Below are 19,622 nucleotides of genomic sequence, written 5' to 3' on the forward strand. Positions count from 1 at the left end.
TTCATAAAATGGTAGCACATGGTACGAACGGCAGTACGAAGTTCCCGCAACAGACATAAACTAACATGGCCCCATGCCTAGTCGTTTACGTGAAAGGGATAGCATATCACATTGTTAACTCGGTAAAGAGGGATGGACGCGCCTCGGCGCCGCTCAGCACAACCATATTGACCAGTATAAATGAACTCCGCGGACAATAAACAATATTCAACAAAATAATTAATTTGACTTAACTGTGGAATGTTATTCCATCTTTTTTACATGTAGAAGTGTTAGAAGACTTGCCACACCACTTTATGCTGTAAGAGACCATTGTTTGCAACCAAAATTGATTATTTAAGATTTTTTCCCGAGCGGACACGGACACTGTTAGCGGGTCGTATACTTGGGCGCTACTGATCGGTGTCGCACGCGTTCAAACTTTTATAAACCTGATTTGTCGTATGCTTGGTGACCGCGAGTCGCCCTGTAAGGGCCATCTTGTTGTATTGATCTGTGGGTCTTATCTTCTTGGTCTATAATCAATTAATCAATCGCAGTCCGGTACGGTACGCCCGTCTGTAACAGTTTTAAGTAATTTGGTGACAGCTGTCATGACCTGTCAATGTCAGTCATGGCGATTTTGTTTTGTTCCCGTAGTTTTGCTTTTAAGTCGTGATTATTATAATGAATCATCAGAGTCATCAATACTGTGTTGTTCTTAACTGCAAGAATACAGGACGAAACAGCAATTGTAAATTTTATCGATTTCCTTGTGCAAGTTGGAAATTGGAACAAAGACGACAGTGGATAGCTTTTGTAGGAAGATTAAAGTATGTTTTAACTTTCTTTTATTTTACCTATGTTTTAATAGTGCGCTAAAAATAAATAATGTGTTAGCAGGGCTTCTGCGTTTCCTTAGTCTTTTGTGTGTGGCGAGACCCATTCAATACTAAATCCTTAACTTTAAGGCCTCAACACAACTCACATACATATTTTGACACAAGTATTTAGTGTTCTCCAAAGTTTGGATCTGAAGTCACATATACTGTCACGTAGAAAATTTATTATATGGATGTCGGTAAGTTATATATACAACTGTAAATAATTAGACATTAAACAAAACAACACTTTTTTATTATTAAATATTAATTTATTATAAATGGGCTTACTATTCATTAGCCACAGACTAGCCAAAGGTAAACACATGGCCTAGAATGGAGTGAGCTCACCCAGAAGATGCCTGTTCACTCTTTCAGTATTCAGTTCTTTATTGGCTAATATAGATACAAAAGCTTTGCAAGTCAACAGAAGATAACAAAACAATTTGAAGGTTGTGTTTTAATGTCTCAGTATGCACCAGTCACTTAAATGACTAATAATTCTTGGTTTATGGTGACAAATAAGTTTTCTTGCAAAAATTTTATTTTTGGCACAGGCTTTTTTTCTTTGACTGTACCTTTCTTTCAACAGTTATCTACTGCTCTCCGAGACGTTCCTAAAAACCCCTTACTCAATGGGGATACGACGTTTCATAACAGAATTCCTATGACCACCTTTCTGCTCCATGATACCATAATATTGCATTGTCACATGATTTACATATGTGTGCAAAATTTCAGCTCAATTGGAAACCGGGAAGTAGGTTAAATTTAGCTTCTACGTTTTAACCCAAACTAACGTACTAACAAGGCAAGATGAAGAAAAGCTTGTAATTATTGTCACTACCTAGGTAGGTAGGACCAGCACCTAAATCTAAAGACTAATTTTTTCATGTAAATTAGTTTTTTATCATTGGAAATGTTTGTTTTAGTCCTGATGGATCTCGGTGGATTCCTCACCCTTCCAGTACTATATGCAGTGCTCATTTTATTGGTGGGAAAAAGGCAGATGAGGCATGTAGTCCCAGTTATGTCCCAACATTATATCCGCTGGAGACCAAATCGAGACGGACTTACAAATATGCATCAAAATGGAGGTAGGTATTCATCAACATAAGCTGTTGATTGTGTTTAGACATAAAATTTCTTTCTGTTAACACATTCACTGCTAGGTAACTGCCTGATTGGTGCTCATGGACTTTAGATGCTCGGCAACCTGCTAGGCAGGAGATTGCTATTGGCTTCGTGCGAAGTGCATGGAGGGGGTAAGCAAAGCGATCGCAGTGCTTGCGGTGGTCAAAATCGACACTGATTGTGGTTGTCATCTATCAAAACTCATAAAATATAATACAATGTGGTGTAATGTTTGATATGGGGTTTCAATGTTGTTTCGTTGTTAATTGTAAAAATAATGGCATAAATAGTCGTTGCACGTTCTATGCGTTTCTTAGAGCACACTGGAAATTGGATCAAAGAACTAAATGGATAGCTACGGTGAAAAGAAAACGTAAGTGACATGTCAAAACAAAACATGATAATAAATTATATTTAAGCTTTCTTTAGCTAATATTGTTCAATACGCTGTTAGTATTTTTCCTACCGTAAAAGATTATGCTTAAAGATTCAGGCCTAGCCTAGGAATAGGCCCGTGTCGGATATTTCTGCGGCCGCGGACATGACTAATACGTACTTACGTTTAGATTTGTTTTATATGGCATTAACGGGACGGAGGTTTAGCGAATACCATATCACTAGCTCGAAGAACTTGTACCATTACTCCTATGTTCTTCAAGATTCCTTATATGCCCTGCCAGCACCAATTTATTGACTCTTTCTGTAGTCTGGGGTTGGAAGTTTATACCGTGAGTAATGCTTTGGAAACTGATTTTTGGTATTATATCCTTGTCTTTATAATCTATCTACCTAAATTACACTTGAAATAGTAGCTCTTGTTATTTGATTTATTTAAAATTAACGAAAAATCGTTAAAATATAGTGTTTGTTTACATGTCATTTTTTGACATTTTCCACTTCAAATTCACATGATAGTGGGCGTAATTGTCGTGCACGTAGCCAATACAAGCTAATGGTTATAAATGATTGGTCTCTACCTCTAGAGCAGTTTTTAACCTCGACGCAAAAACGACGGGATGTTATAAATTTGACGTGTCTGTCTGTCTGTCTGTTTGTCTGTCTATGTGTGTGTGTCTGTCTGTGGCATTCTCGAACAGATGAACCGATTTAGATTTAGTTTGTTTTTTGGCCTGAAATGTTTGTTTCTTTCATGAAAATCGGTCTACTATGATGCAGTTGGAGGTTTTTCAAAATTTTAATTTTGTGGTTAAGTTATGGCTAAATATGTTAAAAGCATCACAACACTCATTTTGAGTATTTCAGGTATCACTGGCCTATACAGAGTACATTTCTGTTTGTAAAGATGACAACTACCTCTATTATCTGTTTTAGCAGGTTGGCAGATACATTGACAGCAACTGGAACTAAGAGGAAACGCTACACTTGTAGCTACAACAACAACAACCCTATTGGAATCACAAATAATCCTTATGATTTTGGTAAATAATATTTAAATTCTCCCCCTTTCTCCCCATGGGTGTCGTAGAAGCCGACAATGGGATATGGGTTAAATTGTGACGTAGGCGAGAGGCGACCTGTCACTGGGATTTCACCATGTTTCTTTTAACCCCTTATTTGCTAAGAGTGGCACTGAAACTTGAGTAGGTTCATGTTCTCTGCCTACCCCTGTATTGGATATAGGCGTGACTGTATGATGATTATGAAATAATATTTTAATAGTTTCTGTTGAGCAACTGAACTTTGTTTTTAATATAACTGAAAGGAATAAGGTGCGACATTTTTGCATGGTAATATTATATTTGTTAAAATAGGTAATAATGAAGACCCATTACGAGTGTCTAAGTCAGAAATGCCTGAAGATATGCCCTTATACAATGTACTCCCGGAAGACCCGTTACAAGTGTCCAATCCTGAAATGCCCGAAGATGTGCCCATGATCACTGTACTCCCGAATCTACAAGTGGTGCCCATTGAATCATCACGGAGAAAAAAGTCTCGTCCATGATACCTGAATAGTGTAATCTGAACGAGAAAATCTAGTAAATTCTGGGACAATTGTTCGCATAGTATAAATAACTAAACTAGTCTGTTTAAATGCGTTGAGCTTAGTGAACTAGTTATCTTGTAATTGCTACACATTAAAATAGCGTGTATTACTAGAATATTTAGTAATCATAACACGTGGACCGTACAAATAAATAATATTTTCTTGCAGAGCTTAATAAATGAAATGTGACCTTGACAATATATTCTTGTAAAGGTAATATATACATTACGTATCATAAAATAAAAATATTGTAAGGGTCACACAGTCAAATTGTGTGTATTACTAGATTATTCAGTATTTATAACAAATGGAGTGTCTAAATAAACAAAATAATGTAAACTCCACAAGAAATTCTTGTAAAGGTTATAAAACTTTAGTTAGGCCAATAATAGGTATCGTTAAGAATACAAGTCATCTGATATATATTACATTCTCTTCATTTATGTAAACTTCATTAAATGGTTAATAGAACAAGAAAGTTAGTTACAGCAACTGCATTTATGGTACTCTCTAATAAATATACAATTGCGTTAACGTGTTATATTTTTATCGGTACCTATGAATTTGTCTGTGCACTGTATAGACAACTAACATTTCTTGTAAATGTAAAAAAAGGTTTGTTGTCTATACAAGGTGGTTCAGTAGGATTAAAGGCCGAGCCACGCCAGATACGAGTACGTAGACGTGTGCGTGGCGTGCGCGCTGTAAAGTACGAATCTTCAAAAGAGATGATACACCGTTAGACGCACACGGGAAACACGTCACACAAGCGGTGTAATCTCTAATGAGGATTCGTCATTTACACCGCGTACGCTACGCGCACGTCTACGTACACGTATCTGGCGTGGCTCAGCCTTTAATCCTACTGTACCACCTTGTATAGACAACAAACCTTTTCTTACATTTACAAGAAATGTTAGTTGTCTATACAGTGCACAGACAAATTCATAGGTACCTACCGATAAAAATGCAGGTTGCTAGGACCAGTTCCAAGAGACAGAAGCCTAGAGTTGAAACTGGGATCCGGAAACCTGGGTCACCCAGCATATGGAATGGATGCTATGAGCGGTGAAAATTGGTGAATCTGAAAGTAAATAAAATAATTATATAATTTGTTAAAAAATATATTTCAACGATCCTTAGTGCAAGACTTTGTTCATATATTCGTCAGTGTTAATAGAACCGTCCTTCATTTCGTCCAAAATTTATATTTTGCAAAATTTTTCCACTTTTGTTCCACAGTATGGCATGGGTCACAGGAAACTTGCAACCATTGTAAATCATCTGAAAAAGACATTAAAATTTCTATGAATAAATTTTACAATAAGTAATATTCTACGTCCACTTCAGATATATATAAAGACTGTCCACGATAAAAAGTGGTCATATATAACATGGTAAATCTTTTGATACAATGAGAATTTATAAGCAGCATGTTTGTCAAATAATTTGTAGATATCAAACTACATTATAAAAATACAAACAAATTATAAACTTTAGGTGGCCTATGAATTTTAGCAGTATGTATCTCATGATAACAATATTTTTTTGTACAGTGTCTTCTTGCAGTCTTTAAGTACAACCGTTTTAATGACAAAAATATTTTTTAATGTTAAATTATAATAGCCAAAATATACCCTATTACATACTGATGTTACGATAGTAATCATTTTTCTGATTGTAATCAGATTAAGAAAGTACTGAGATTTTCTAACTTTGCTGAATTCGACTTTTTGACACTTTTTGGCTCTCCATACAAAAACAACTGTCAGTGCTTGGAGTAGAAAGTCTTCCTGACTCCCAAAAGTCGAAATTAGTTTCAAAGTATTTTTTTGTCTGCTAAGATGTCATTCTAATGTGTGTAAAACAGCTTATAAAAATATAAGTATTTATAAAATTGTGCCAGGAAGCGTGTGAAGTTTGTTAAAAAACACTGTACAAGAAATGAAATGCTTGATGGTATACATTCGGCGAAACCTCAGACACACTAAAGCATTATAAGGAATAGCTTTAATTATTATATAGTTTTATGTATACAGATTTATCAAAATATAATATTGCTTCAAAATGTGCATTCAGGAAGAAAGATTTATCATGTTATGTATGACCACTTTTTATCGTGGATAGTCCTTATTAGTTCAGTATTTAGATTTTGCCCACGTAATGTCGTATGAATTTGTATGCAATGTAAAATGAATACAACATTAAATGCCTTTTTACTAAGTTCTAATTATCTACTAAATTCTACATGTACGGTACATGACTCACCTGCTTTTGCCAACTCTGCCATCTCCCATCCTTGCAAGAGTTTTTGCACCTCTTCATCCATTTCCTAAAATGGAAACTACCAAACGAATGGATAATACGTAGTGAGTACGTTTAACGATAAATAATATAACCTATTGCGATCCGCGTCCACGCGTGATCTCTCATGACACGTAAATGGCCGCCGACCACGCTGCGAGTGCTTTGACATTGCGTTTCGTTACACAAGCAAAACATTTATTTATGCGGACAATATTTTTGTTATAACAATTATTTTTCGGTGTATATTACGAGAATATCATTGTTATTTTTTTACAAGAGGCGCAAAGTAAAATCAACTATACTGCTATAGCATTCACTAAGATATACAATGGTACTTAAACATGGCGTTTCGTTACAAAAACGAAACACAATATTAATACTAACTAAATAATTTTTCAACAGAACTATTTGTTCACCAGTATACATTACGAGAATATTATTGTCATTATTTACAAGAGCTGCAAAGTAATACCAACTTATAAAACAGTCATATCAACTATACTGCGATGGCATTCGCTACGATACAAATAATAGAGTTGACAGCGATGCGTACATATTTATACAAACTTAATATTTTTAAATATAACTCTTCGTTGAGTTTACATTACAAGAATATTCTTTTTATTTCTTTACGAGAACTACAAAGTAATGGCAACGTATAAAAAAGTTACAGGAAGTATACTGTGATAGTAACCGCTAAGATTAAGATTGTAAAGATAATTTTTATTTTTTTGGCATTACAAGAAGCTTCTTGTTAATAGAATTATCGTAACCTTTATTCTATTAGTTGTAAATAAAACTAGAGTTCTCGTATATGTAATTCAAACAGAACTGTTTAGTGCATATTAATGTTTGCTTAGTTCTATTGAATTCAAGATATAGTAAACGTAACAATACAGTTGTTTTTATTACGAGATTGTAGTATCAGTTACGATAAATCTATTTTACTAAACGTTCTGGTAGTATTGTTAAAATATTTTTTTTCCGTGATGTGAGTGTAACTAAGGATTCATTAGCTAGCCATACACGTACGGATTTGACCGTCGGATCTGCCCGGCAGGCGCATCCGTCCGTGTGTGACACGGATTTGTCTATGGACGGGTACTCGGCGGGCGGGTCTGCCGGGCAGATCAGATTGCCCGTCGCATCTGCCCGTACCGTACGTGTACCTACCTATGGCTATTGTTGTCTTATTTTCTTGTCAGGTATATAATATAATACGATCCAAAGTTAAAATGGCATTCATCTGAGTGATACATAGCAATAGCATAAATTTATGGTCCACTTAAATCATTGACTTATACCTACACCCTGTTTTTATTGAATTCGTTAACTTCGGCATATCATCTATCTCGCGGCGACATACTCTCGCGGCCATCATGTGCTAGGCCAACAGAAAAGAGTAGCAGAACTGCCAGACTGATTTTTGAGTCATTGGAATTTGGATTTTATTCTAATGAATCAAATTTCAAATTTGATTGACGTAATCGGTCGATTGGCCGACACGACACTCCAAGGGTTAAATTCGTATTTTTTCTAAAAAAAAACCATACACCTGCGATAGATTGTTTTTGGATACTTTATAAGCAATATTTTGTGCAGTTTGTACAACAACTAAGTTCTAGCACAAGTAACCTATTAGATGTTATATTTTAATTTGTATATTTTTACTAAAAATGAATAAAAAGAGATTGAAACGGCTCCACAGTCAAACTAACCAAGTTTTGTGGAGCATATTATTAGCAATTGCTATTGAGAAAAGGGCTTTACAATTATAACTCTAGGTACTAAGTAAGTGTCAACACTATGACATGTCCATCTCATATCGAACACACAAAGCCGGGCATACGGGCACAAACAGTAGCACCGTCAGTGCCACTGGCATTATTGGTAGCCACCAATACCACCCATACAACGCGCGCGCGCTCAACAGCAATTGATGTAGGTAACATCTATCGCAGGTGTATGGTTTTTGAAAACTAACTGCCATTCTGTTTCATGCCATCAAGTTTTTTTTATGTCGTGGCAGCGTGCACGTTCTCGTGAGCAAGAACTCCGCTAAGGATACGGGCGAACCTTGCTCATGTGTATATCTGCTGCCGTCAGCTTTCCCTTAGTGCGTTTTCACATTATCCGATCCGATATCGGAAGTCGGAAGGATTTCAAAGGCAAAAATCAAAGATGGCGGCTTAAATGTATGGGATATCGGTCCTACATCCGTAATCAGATCGGATAATGTGAAAACGCTCTTATAGTCGCCTTATACGACAGCGACACCCACGGCCACCACCTCTGCAATCGCGGCAGATGCCTGTTTCCGCTCGGCCACCCAGGTTACAGCTGAGGTCGAAATTATCTCTCATATGGGTAATCTATACGAGGATTCGTAGCGGCCTCTTTGAAATATTATTTTGTATTATTTTCAATAGAACATAATTTGGCTTGTGTTAATTAGAATTCTTATTATTCATGTTAAACTTTTCAGTTATTCCAAAAGACGAGCGGGCAGATGAAACGATCACTGATTGTAATGACTGTGCAGCATTTATTGATAGGTGAGTGTGATATTATTCCGATATGAAATCTACATTTCGCATACTTTAGTAGGTACCTAACTAACTAACTAATATGGCTCTGCGATCCAAAGAGAATCTTCGCCTCCAAAACGAGGCCTAACCTGTCCGTTTTCACATTATCCGATCCGATATCGGATATCGGAAGGATTTCAATAGAAAAAATCCAAGATGGCGCCTATAATGTATGGAATATCGATCCGACATCCGATATCGGATCGGATAATGTGAAAACGCACTAAGGTTAACACTAATTTTATCCATACTAATAAATGGGAAAGTGTGTGTGTCTGTTTGTTTGTCCGTCCTTCACGGCAAAGCGGAGCGACGAATTGTCGTGATTTTTTAAGTGGCGATAGTTGAAGGATGGAGAGTGACATAGGCTACTTTTTGTCTCTTTCTAACGCGAGCACTAGCAAAAGCTAGTGTTAATATAAAACTACTGTGAGACACTGTCATATTCAACATCTAAAATCTCGATATGTTTCGCTCCGTAACGAGCAGCATTTTCATTGACCACGCGCGATGCCGATGGTCTGCGTCGGGATACCATATATAAGGTCCTAATTTATTAGTTGCAGATATTTTAACACATGATACTTTACATTAAAATAATTAACTTTAAATATAAATTAAGAAATCTTTTCATGTAACTTTTTTGATTTCATTTTCCTAACAAAAAAATTAATTATAATTTCGTCTAAAAAAGATCATCATGTGCATTTTATCACATGTCACAATAACACTGTCTGTCATGTCAACAATTGTTTGTTGTAAATGTCGTAAAGGTTCGGCAGGAAAACTGCACATGTCATTGAAGTGGCCAGTTACAGTTAAGTGGTACGTAAAAGAGGTACTAGAATCCGTTCAATGAGTTTTCATTTAATAATCACATAAACAGGGTGTTTTTACGTAGCAAATTTGTTTTTCCGTTTTCTCCAAAAAAACATCGTAAAAGCTATAATGTTTCACGGTTTAATATACTCCAGAGACCGAGTACTATCAGCTGTAAAAATATCTGCATCTAATAAATTAGGACCTTATATATACCGATTTTATATGTTTATAATTTCTTTTTTCTTCATTTTATACAGGTTCCCCTTCTGGTGCGTGCAGTGTGGTCGCGGTCCGCTGTGCGCGTCGTGCGCCGAGCGCGCGCCGCACGACTCACACTTCTTGCTGCGCACGCCGAGAGGCGCCCCGCGCGTGAGTTCCCACCGTTTTCTGCTAATTCATCATAGTTATAGGAAACGCTGTATGAAACTAGTTTTCTATATACAGAGTGGGGCCTGTAACAAAGGCGAAAAATTGAACTCTAGGCTATTCTCCTTATACTGATCAACATTTGTTCGGCGACTTTTAAAAATAACTTGTATTTTGATTTTTATCACCCTTGAAAGTTTTTTCTAAGAGGTAATGTATTGCGAATTCCGTTAAGTCTAAAGTGTGACAGACAACGTCAATGACAACAATAATGGCGTACATTAAAGCTAATATTTATTTTGTATGAAAAATAAAAAATTTAAAGACATCATAATTTTTAAAAGTCACTGAACAAATGTTGATCAGTTTATAGAGAATAGCCTACAGTTCAATTCTTCGCCTTTGTTACAGGCCCCACTCTGTATATATATATATATTTGACAACTGGTCTGGCTCAGTCGGTAGTGACCCTGCCTGCTGAGCTGCGGTCCTGGGTTCGAATCCCGGTAAGGCCATTTATTTGTGTGCATGATGAGCACCGATATTTGTTCCTGAGTCATGGATGTTTTCTATGCATGCACGTGCATAAATGCATGCACGTTTCTTAGAAATAAACAGATTAAATTTTTTTTTTTTTTTTTTTATGTATATAAGTATTATAAGTATGTGTTTATCTATATAAGTATGGATATCGTCGCCTAGCAGTCCTAGCCCCCATAGTACAAGCTTTGCTTAGTTTGGAGCAGAGGATCGAGTATTATAGAGAGTTACTCTCAAAGTAAAATGTGTAATCACAGTGCATAGACTGCCATCTCTCGACACAAGCTTAGAACTTTTGAACCTCAGTTTTGACAATTTGGCCCATACTCTTAGCTTGATATGTATTAAAATGTCAAATATTAATATTAGCGCCATCTAGCCGAGCGTTCCCCAAAGGTGTAACGCGATCTAGGCCACCGTACCTTTTTCTCTATGGCTTTGAGGTACGTTTTTTTCTTAGATTTTATCCGTCTATACGGGGTTACATATGTCTTTGGTTTAGAGCTAGGTTGATCTGTGTAAGGTGTCCCCCAATATTTATTTATTTAAATATATTTTTCTCAAACATGCAATGAAATATTGTCTTTACGTTCCTTAAAATGGGCTGGGAAGTATCGCTTTTTGAGCGCAACAACTCGAGAGGACTGTAAAGGGATTTCATATTATTTTTTAGGCCTAGGCCTGCAAAGTAACTTTTTTTATATAGTACATTACATCAGAGGCTGGGAAAATGAGGATTTCCGGCCAAGTGGGTATATACGGCCGAGCGAGCGTGCGAGCGAGGCCGGATAGGGATACGAGGCCGGGAATCCGTTTTCACGCCGAGGCATGTATAGTGCTTTTCTCAAACATACAATGAAATAAAAAAAAATGCTCTAAAGGACAATATTTTATAAAAAAAAGTTACTTTGCAGGCCTAGGCCTAAAAAATAATATGAAATTCCTTTACAGTCCTCTCGAGTTGTTGCGCCCAAAAAGCGATACTTCCCAGCCCATTTTAAGGAACGTAAAGACAATATTTCATTGCATGTTTGAGAAAAAATATTGTCCTTTAGAACATTTTTTTTAATTTCATTGTATGTTTGAGAAAAGCACTATACATGCCTCGGCGTGAAAACGGATTCCCGACCTCGTATCCCTATCCGGCCTCGCTCGCTCGCTCGCTCGGCCGTATATACCCACTTGGCCGGAAATCCTCATTTTCCCGGCCTCTGATGTAATGTACTATTACCTTCGACAGAGCCACACGGAGGCAGTGTTATCAGTCATAAGGAAACAGCTGCAGTCAGAAAACTTACTAGCACTAAATGATTCTGCGTATGTATATCCTTAGTATAGTTTTAACTCAATAACGATCACTCATATTACCTACTGGTGCGTTCTACGAGAACCCGCTTAAAACGATTCTGAGGGGACCCAGCCAAAAAAGCGTATTATACGGGAAATCGTATTAAACGAGAAAAAAATGTGATTTTTTCATCGTAAACTTTTAATATGGTTACTTTTTTTTGGAGCATTAATGTTTTTCTTCTTATTTTTAACATCACTGAACCAAAGATGGGACAAATAATTCAGAAACTCAACACCGCAGCACAGTGATAATGAGCGAAGTGTATGTAGATAGGTACGAACTATCGCACTAACAGCTGAGTTAGGACGACAAATTACAAATTAATCTTTACGGGTGGCGGTGTCGCCAGAATCGCGTAATTAGTACAGTACAATTATTTCCGATTATTGTCACCCGCATAAATAAAGTTGTAAAGTAATGCAAGGTACCTGGTTTTAGATGGTGTATTAAAGCGGGGACGCGAGTCGTATTAACCGTGTCAAAATGTCTGAAAACGAGTCTCAAATTGTAGGGACCGGCGTAAAATGGCGTATAATGCGGGAAATCGTATTAAACGTGATCGTTTTAACCGGGTTCTACTGTAGTTAGTTACTTCAATGAAATCGAATCGTCAGGAAATATTGTCACAAACTAAAACCACAGATATACCTCTGCCACACATTGCTCCTCGCCACAGTATAATAAAGAGTACTATCGTACAGTATGGCAACTCCCGCTCCCCGCTGAAAATGCTGCCCACCCTCTCTCGGTTACCTCACAGTTACCGCCTGTCAAAAACGCGAACAGTCGACCTGACATATTTCACTCATACAAACATAGTACGCGTTCACCTACACCATAGATTAAATATAACAAGATCATATCATCCCATACATTAAAATGCGACCGCCTAAGACCGCGCTTACACTCCACCACACATAGATGGCGCCACAAAAAAAAAATGTCTTGTAGCTTTCGATTATACTTGTAGATGGCGTTAAGTTTCGTTTTTGACATAGATTTACGGCTCGGAATTGACACTTAATGCCAATCTACAAATAATCGGTGGCTATATGTGGTCAGTAGCGGCTTGCCCTAAAGTGCGCTTGTGCGGTGCACTCCCAAAAATAATCACAATTAAACAATAGTAATACATCAATTATGGTACCTCAAATTAATGTATTATACTATATAAAAACTATCGCAAAAAAGTCCAATCAAACAATTACTTATATTTCTTAAAAGTTCATTATACAGTCTACATATCCCCTTCCTATACAATTTCATACGCACCGCGCTCAACGGAGCGCTTTGAATTGCGCTCCTATGGAGAAATATTCAGTACATTCTCTAATACGAAATTCAGTAAGAGCGAAAGAGAAGTTAAGTCATAGCTCCGCGCGTGAGACAGAAGATTATGTATGAAATATTAGGTAAATCTGGAGCGCCGCTCCTATGGTCAAACACCACAGAGCTATATCAAGATAGAAAGAAAAAGTATCATATTTAGTACCGCGAACGGCAGTCTGCTCGACGATTGGATGTCAAAATTAGTTTTCCATTGCGGTTTTAATTTGACGAGCTCGATTTGGCGTGCGTTCAAAACAAACGACCTATAAATATGAAATAAATGCTAGAATAATGTGTATGTAATGATTGTAATGAAAATAAATTGATTTGTTCTTATTAGAGTACGAGCGATGTAAAAATAAGCCATGAATTCAAACTGTCGAGTCAATTCACATTTGTGGTATCAAGTATTTATCTATTTATTCAACAGATTAAAAAGTATGCAACACAAATTAAATTACAAATACATTCATGCAAAAATCTTAAACTAACTTATATTATAAATATTCTAAACTACATTAATAATTAACTAGGATAATCCAATCATAATAAGAACACCAATAAATGCGAAATGTTACACGATCGGTCTCCCTGTCAACCGCCAAGCTTTTTCCTTCTATCTCGATATAGGTCTGTGGGTTTGTCCTTGATTACCGTCTCGGTTGCATCGCGCAGGCGCGAAAAGCGTCGCGGTCATCCGCGAGCCGCGTATTTCGCGCGCTATTTTGTTAATTGTTAGTAAACAATAGATAAACAAGTTTTATTTTAAGGCACGCGCGGGAATACAATTTTGCCTTATTTTGAAACCGTTTAAATTGTTTTTATTGCAAGTGTGTGAGAATGGATGGATACAATGTGACATTTATAAAAGAGTGTGAAAAAACTTTTGCAACGCGATTAGAATTAAAAGCTAAAGGACCACCGCGGCCCGAACTTAAACTTACGCAAATATGTTTTTTCAAAAACCAAAATTTTACACGTGTTTTTAAAACGGAACAGTATGAAAAAACACCGTGGTTAAGTATGTGGATGTGAAAAAAGTGACTTGTAAACTGTTTTGCTTTCCATGTCTTTTATTTGGAGCGGGCGCGGACGGCGGAGGTGGTGAGTCTGCATGGACCGATACCGGCGTCAGTGACTTATCACATCTTTCGATGAAAATAAAAAAAAACATTCACAATCCCGCATTCATTTACTGAACTGCAGTTTTCGTCTATTCATTTTTATGTTTTACTGTTATTAACCCTGAAGCTGAGCAGCTATATAAACTAAATAAAGAATATTTTTCACTGAAATTTAAACTTATAGTTCAGGCATTTGTTGTAAAATTGAAGGAAAGAAAAAAAAATGCATCTCTGAGCCAATTTAATATGATTTAAATTTAATCACATTGAATAAGTACAAACAGGAACACTAGACTTTATGCCGTTGTAATAGGAATTACAAATACACAGTTAATAGTGTTGATTATGTTATGTAGGCTACATACATGTAGGACCATGGGCCTTACGATGATTATTTGGGTGAACACCCACAAATTACAGCCGCGAGCCGCCTCTGTATGTGGTGGAGTGTAAGCGTGTTCGTAGGCGGTCGCATTTTAATGTATGGGATGGTATGATCTGGTTATATTTAATTTATGCCTACACGAGCTTAGACTGTGTTCTAGGAACGCGCGTCTTTCAATATATTTGATCGCCAGTGTCCGAGGTGTACTCTCGCGATAATCGCACTAGGTTGTTGCCGGCCCGCCGACTCGCGCCAAAAAACCGACAAAATAGGGAGCGGTGGGCATGACGAGTAGCGCGGCCACACTATGCCTCTACCTACTTCCCACGCCGCTCGTCGAGTGTGTGGCAGCAGTAGTTAATCTCCCGGGATAGGTATTACGGCTCAGCCACGACATTGGTCTAAGCGCGACAGCGGTGAGCGGCGGCCATACATTGGAGCGAGACACAGCGACGGGACTTTTCATTCGCACGTATGGCTACCGCTCACCGCTGTCGCGCTTAGACCAATGTCGTGGCTGGGCCGTTAGGGTCTGTCTCACGCGCCGCGCGCGACCTTGGCAGCGCCACGCGGCGCGGCGCGTACTGACGCGACCGGGATTGTCCGTTTCCGCATGTCAGCAATTCCCGTTTAGTTTGTACAGTCAACCAATTGGAACCCTAGGCCACTGTAGAACTATGTCATGTAGAACTATGCGTAGTGACGTTAGAAATCAAAGTGTAAGAAATCTCTTACTGCTTGTCATTTTGACATGGTTGTAGCACCCTACAACCATTCAACCAATTGGAACCCTAGGCCACCGCCTAGGGTTCCAATTGGTTGACTGTACATTTGGATCACGTCTCCAATTTGGATAAAAAATAGTAGACTGATAGAGTCCATGATGCTGAGCAAGATCCACTAGGTTTCCCAAAAGTTGATTGTATGAAACTTTCCTTTTTTGTTACCGAAAATGTATAGAAATCTGGTAACAAAAAAGGAAGGTTTCATACAAACTACATTATAGGTACATACGGGAATTGCACATGTACTCTCTGCACCTCGCGAGCGCAGAGCGCTACTCAAGGACAAATCGCGCATCGCAATTTGTTAGAGGAATCGTTACTTGTTTTATACTGTGCTAAAACGCTTTCTCAGCGTTTTCAAAAGTATTAGAATAATTTCATTTCCTAACAGACATTCTCGTGGTATGCCTTCTCTACTTTAGGTACTCTTAGGCATACAAAAAAAGCAAAATTTATTTCTCAACCTCTCTGTGAGAAGTCGTTTTAGTGGAATCTTGGGCGTAGCAAAGTTGTCAAGGTTCAAGCCTGAACAAAGTAAATAAACTTTTCTATCAGCTCTTACATAAGAGTTAAACACATTTTTTACCATGACAACATTGAATATGCAATGAAAACAAATACAAGTCAAACTTAAATTAACTCTGTATAAAAATATCTTTACACTTTTTTTTGCTTAAATATATTGACCGGGATATAGACCGTGATTACGTTTTTGATTAATGCCGAGCTCCCAATATACGCAGTTGCTTGCACCATGATCTTGGAAAACACAATACCTACATCCATACTAAACCATAATCTATTATAGGACCAAGTTACACAGAAACTTATATAACATATATATAAAATATTTGTTTATAATATCTAGTCTACATGTGGGAGGGCAGCACCGTCATCAAAGCCGAGCCAGCGTGCACGAAGCCAGCCTAGCATAGTGGATAATGAACGACTCCAATATTATAAATGGGAAAGTGTCTGTTTATTTATTTGTCTGTCTTTTACGGCAAAACGGAGCTACGAATTGACATGATTTTATAAGTGGAGGTAGTTGAAGGGATGGAAAGTGACATAAGCTACGTTTTGTCTCTTTCTAACCCCCCACTTATTTAAAATGGGGGGTGGAAGCTTGTATGGAGCATTCTGCATTTTTTGGATTTAACGCGAGCGAAGCCGCAGGCAAAAGCTAGTTCAATGTAAGTCTAATGAAAATAACCGTGAATCATTCAAAACTCTTATTATAATTTTCTATTGAAATCAACCATTATTTTGAATAAATAAATAAAATAAATAAATATTGGGGACACCTTACACAGACTTAGCCCCAAGCTAAGCAAAGCTTTGTACTATGGGTGCTAAGCAACGATATAAATACTTAAATCTTAGATAAACATCCATGACTAGAACAAATATCTGATCTGTGCTCACCACACAAATAAATGCCCTTACCAGGATCGAACCCAGGCAGACTACCGACTGGTCGTCAAAATTGACCCTGTTTTTCTCACTCTGTTCACAGTGTAAAAGTGGAAATTAAAGAGGAACCGAAAGAACCTCCATCATCGCAGCCGGAACCCTCAGATCCGGAGCCTGACCCTCTGGACCCTTTACCCAACTACCGCTACCCTCACACAAGCGAACAGGTACATCCACAGACCAACCCCTATAGACATCCATTACAAGACGACTCGCGGTCACCAGCCTTACTTGTATTTGCCATGATATAAGCGCGGGCGCTCGCCGTGCCCGATCAGTAACGACCAAGTAACCGACCCGAAAGCAGCTCGTGTTTTTCGCAATAAAAAAATTGAAAAAGGGTATTTTGATGCCTTAAAGATGTCCACCTGTAGTGTGAAATGGTGTGGAAATGTAACAAGAAGTTCAAATTTAAAAACGGACGGTATTACATTCCACAAATAAATCATATTTATAATTTATTCAGAGCCGGCATAGGTCAACTTACACTGGCCACTTACGCGACAGTAGAGGGACAGTCATACTTCTGTCCCTTTTCATCTGGCGCGACTGCCTGCCGTCCTTGAAACGACCAATCGCAGCGCGCTAAACACATTCCCCTCCCGCTCCTCGCGCCCCAAGCACTGGTGATTTGTAGCACGCACAAAATTTACAATATTGGCACTCTATAGGAGGTTCTCTGTGGGTACATCTAATATGGGTAGGGTACATGTCAATTAACGGGAGCTGGTAGAATGGAAATGAACAAAACTATTATTGTTTGAGTGACACCTGTCATCATCCTCCTTGAGTTATCCCGGCATTTGCCACGGCTCATGGGAGCCTGGGGTCCGCTTTGACAACTAATCCCAAGATTTGACGTAGGCACTAGTTTTACGAAAGCGACTGCCATCTGATCTTCCAACCCGGAGGGCAACTAGGCCTTATTGGGATTAGTCCGGTTGCCTCACGGTGTTTTCCTTCACCGAAAAGCGACTGGCAAATATCAAATGACATTTCGCACATAAGTTCTGAAAAACTCATTGGTACGAGCCGGGGTTCGAACCCGCGACCTCCGGATCGAAAGTTCTTACCGCTAGGCCACCCCGCTAGGTGTTTGAGTGACACCTGTATCACAGTATAATAAAGATAAAGAATAGCTACTATCATACAGTATGGCCACTCTCTGATTGAAAGTGCCGCGCATCAACTCTCGGTTACCTCATAGTTGCCGCCTGTCAACAACGCAACCAGTCAATCTGTCATATCTCACTCATACAAGCATGGTACGCGTTCACCTACACAAGCTTAGCCTGTGTGCGTATAGGAACGCGCTCCTTTCATATATTTGAACGGCATTGTCCGAAGTGTGCCTGTCTGCCTGTATCGCTATTCTCTATGTCTGACTGGTGCTGCCCTCATTTTGTGGGCTTTATCCATTTTAAATTAGTTCCAACGACCGTCGCTAAACCATTAACAATAACTAAACATGTTTACGTGTTATCCTTGAATCCCAGAACATATATTATTAAAATGATTGAATAAAAAAACCGTCTCCATCTTTGCTTAATTTTTAACTGGGGTTACCTATCTCTCAAATCTCTCAATCCTTGATTATCAGACATAAATACTTTTTCCCCTCACTAGCTCGGAAACACGTATTTTGTCCTTTAATACCAGCGGGTAAAAACGCATTTTATCCACTAGTGGGTAAAGTAATTTGACCTTGAATAAAGTCAAATTAACTGCTTTAAAATTGATAAAAGTAGGTGAATCTAGTAATAAAGATGATTTACCACCTATGGAACTACTGGAAGCAGTGATAAACGCATTTTTTGCGTTGTAGTTTCCTCGCTATAGTGAGGGGAAAAGTTTTGTGTTACACTCGGGTGCAAATGTATTTTACTTCTCGTGTGTTAAAAAACTCGCAAGTTCAGGATTCTATTCTCGAACCACTCGCTTCGCTCGTGGTTCAACTATAGAATCCTTTCACTTGCTCGTTTTTCAATTCCACACTCGGCGTTAAAATACAACTTTGCCCCTTTGTATAACAAATAACTATTCAAGTGTTATTCTTAACAGCAACACTTTTTTTCCCAGGTTGGTAAACACGAAGTCAAGGAGCATCTAGAAAAACGTCGGTTACTTCAGGTAAATATCTCGTGGAATTTCCGATCCCTAATTATCACACATAAGTATACACCGTGTTTTTTTGTTTTCCGTTAAATTCGACACGTCGTTAGGTTCATTATCAGGAACCACCCTGTATATCACTTTTAGTTAAATTCGCAAAAAAATAATTTTTCAACATTTTCATACATAATAAATGAATTTATTAGTGTGAGAGACCTTTAAGAATAACATTCAAGTTAGTGTCAAGTGATTGGCACATGTCAAAACAAATAACATTAGGAATTGGTAAAGGCTGTGACCTGTGACACACGTGTTCAGCAATTATCTATATTTTTTTAATAACTCGATAATCGCAAGAGTTAAGACGCTGGTTTCTTAGAGAAATTAATTGTATTTGATGTAATGAATCTTCCCTTAAAGTTAACGGAATTCAATAAA

The 19,622-nt window shown here is 37.9% G+C and overlaps 1 protein-coding gene across 10 annotated transcripts in view; it reads left to right on the forward strand.

Moving 5' to 3' along the window:
- The window catches only part of LOC125237392 (cell surface glycoprotein 1-like), a 77,903-nt gene that overhangs the window by 51,849 nt on the left and 6,432 nt on the right, over positions 1–19,622 (forward strand). For 7 of the 10 annotated variants that reach the window (XM_048144413.1, XM_048144429.1, XM_048144418.1 and 4 more), the window contains 4 exons: positions 9,977–10,088; positions 11,866–11,942; positions 17,116–17,239; positions 19,152–19,202. In XM_048144413.1, coding sequence (XP_048000370.1) covers positions 9,977–10,088; positions 11,866–11,942; positions 17,116–17,239; positions 19,152–19,202 — 364 coding nt within the window. Of the gene's footprint in view, positions 1–628; positions 813–1,792; positions 1,958–3,326; positions 3,434–3,766; positions 3,935–8,794; positions 8,865–9,976; positions 10,089–11,865; positions 11,943–17,115; positions 17,240–19,151; positions 19,203–19,622 lie in introns of those variants that run through there. The other 3 variants (XM_048144414.1, XM_048144415.1, XM_048144428.1) reach the window with 3 other exon arrangements.

Source organism: Leguminivora glycinivorella, chromosome 21, assembly GCF_023078275.1.
Source record: "Leguminivora glycinivorella isolate SPB_JAAS2020 chromosome 21, LegGlyc_1.1, whole genome shotgun sequence".
Lineage (NCBI taxonomy): Eukaryota > Metazoa > Arthropoda > Insecta > Lepidoptera > Tortricidae > Leguminivora > Leguminivora glycinivorella.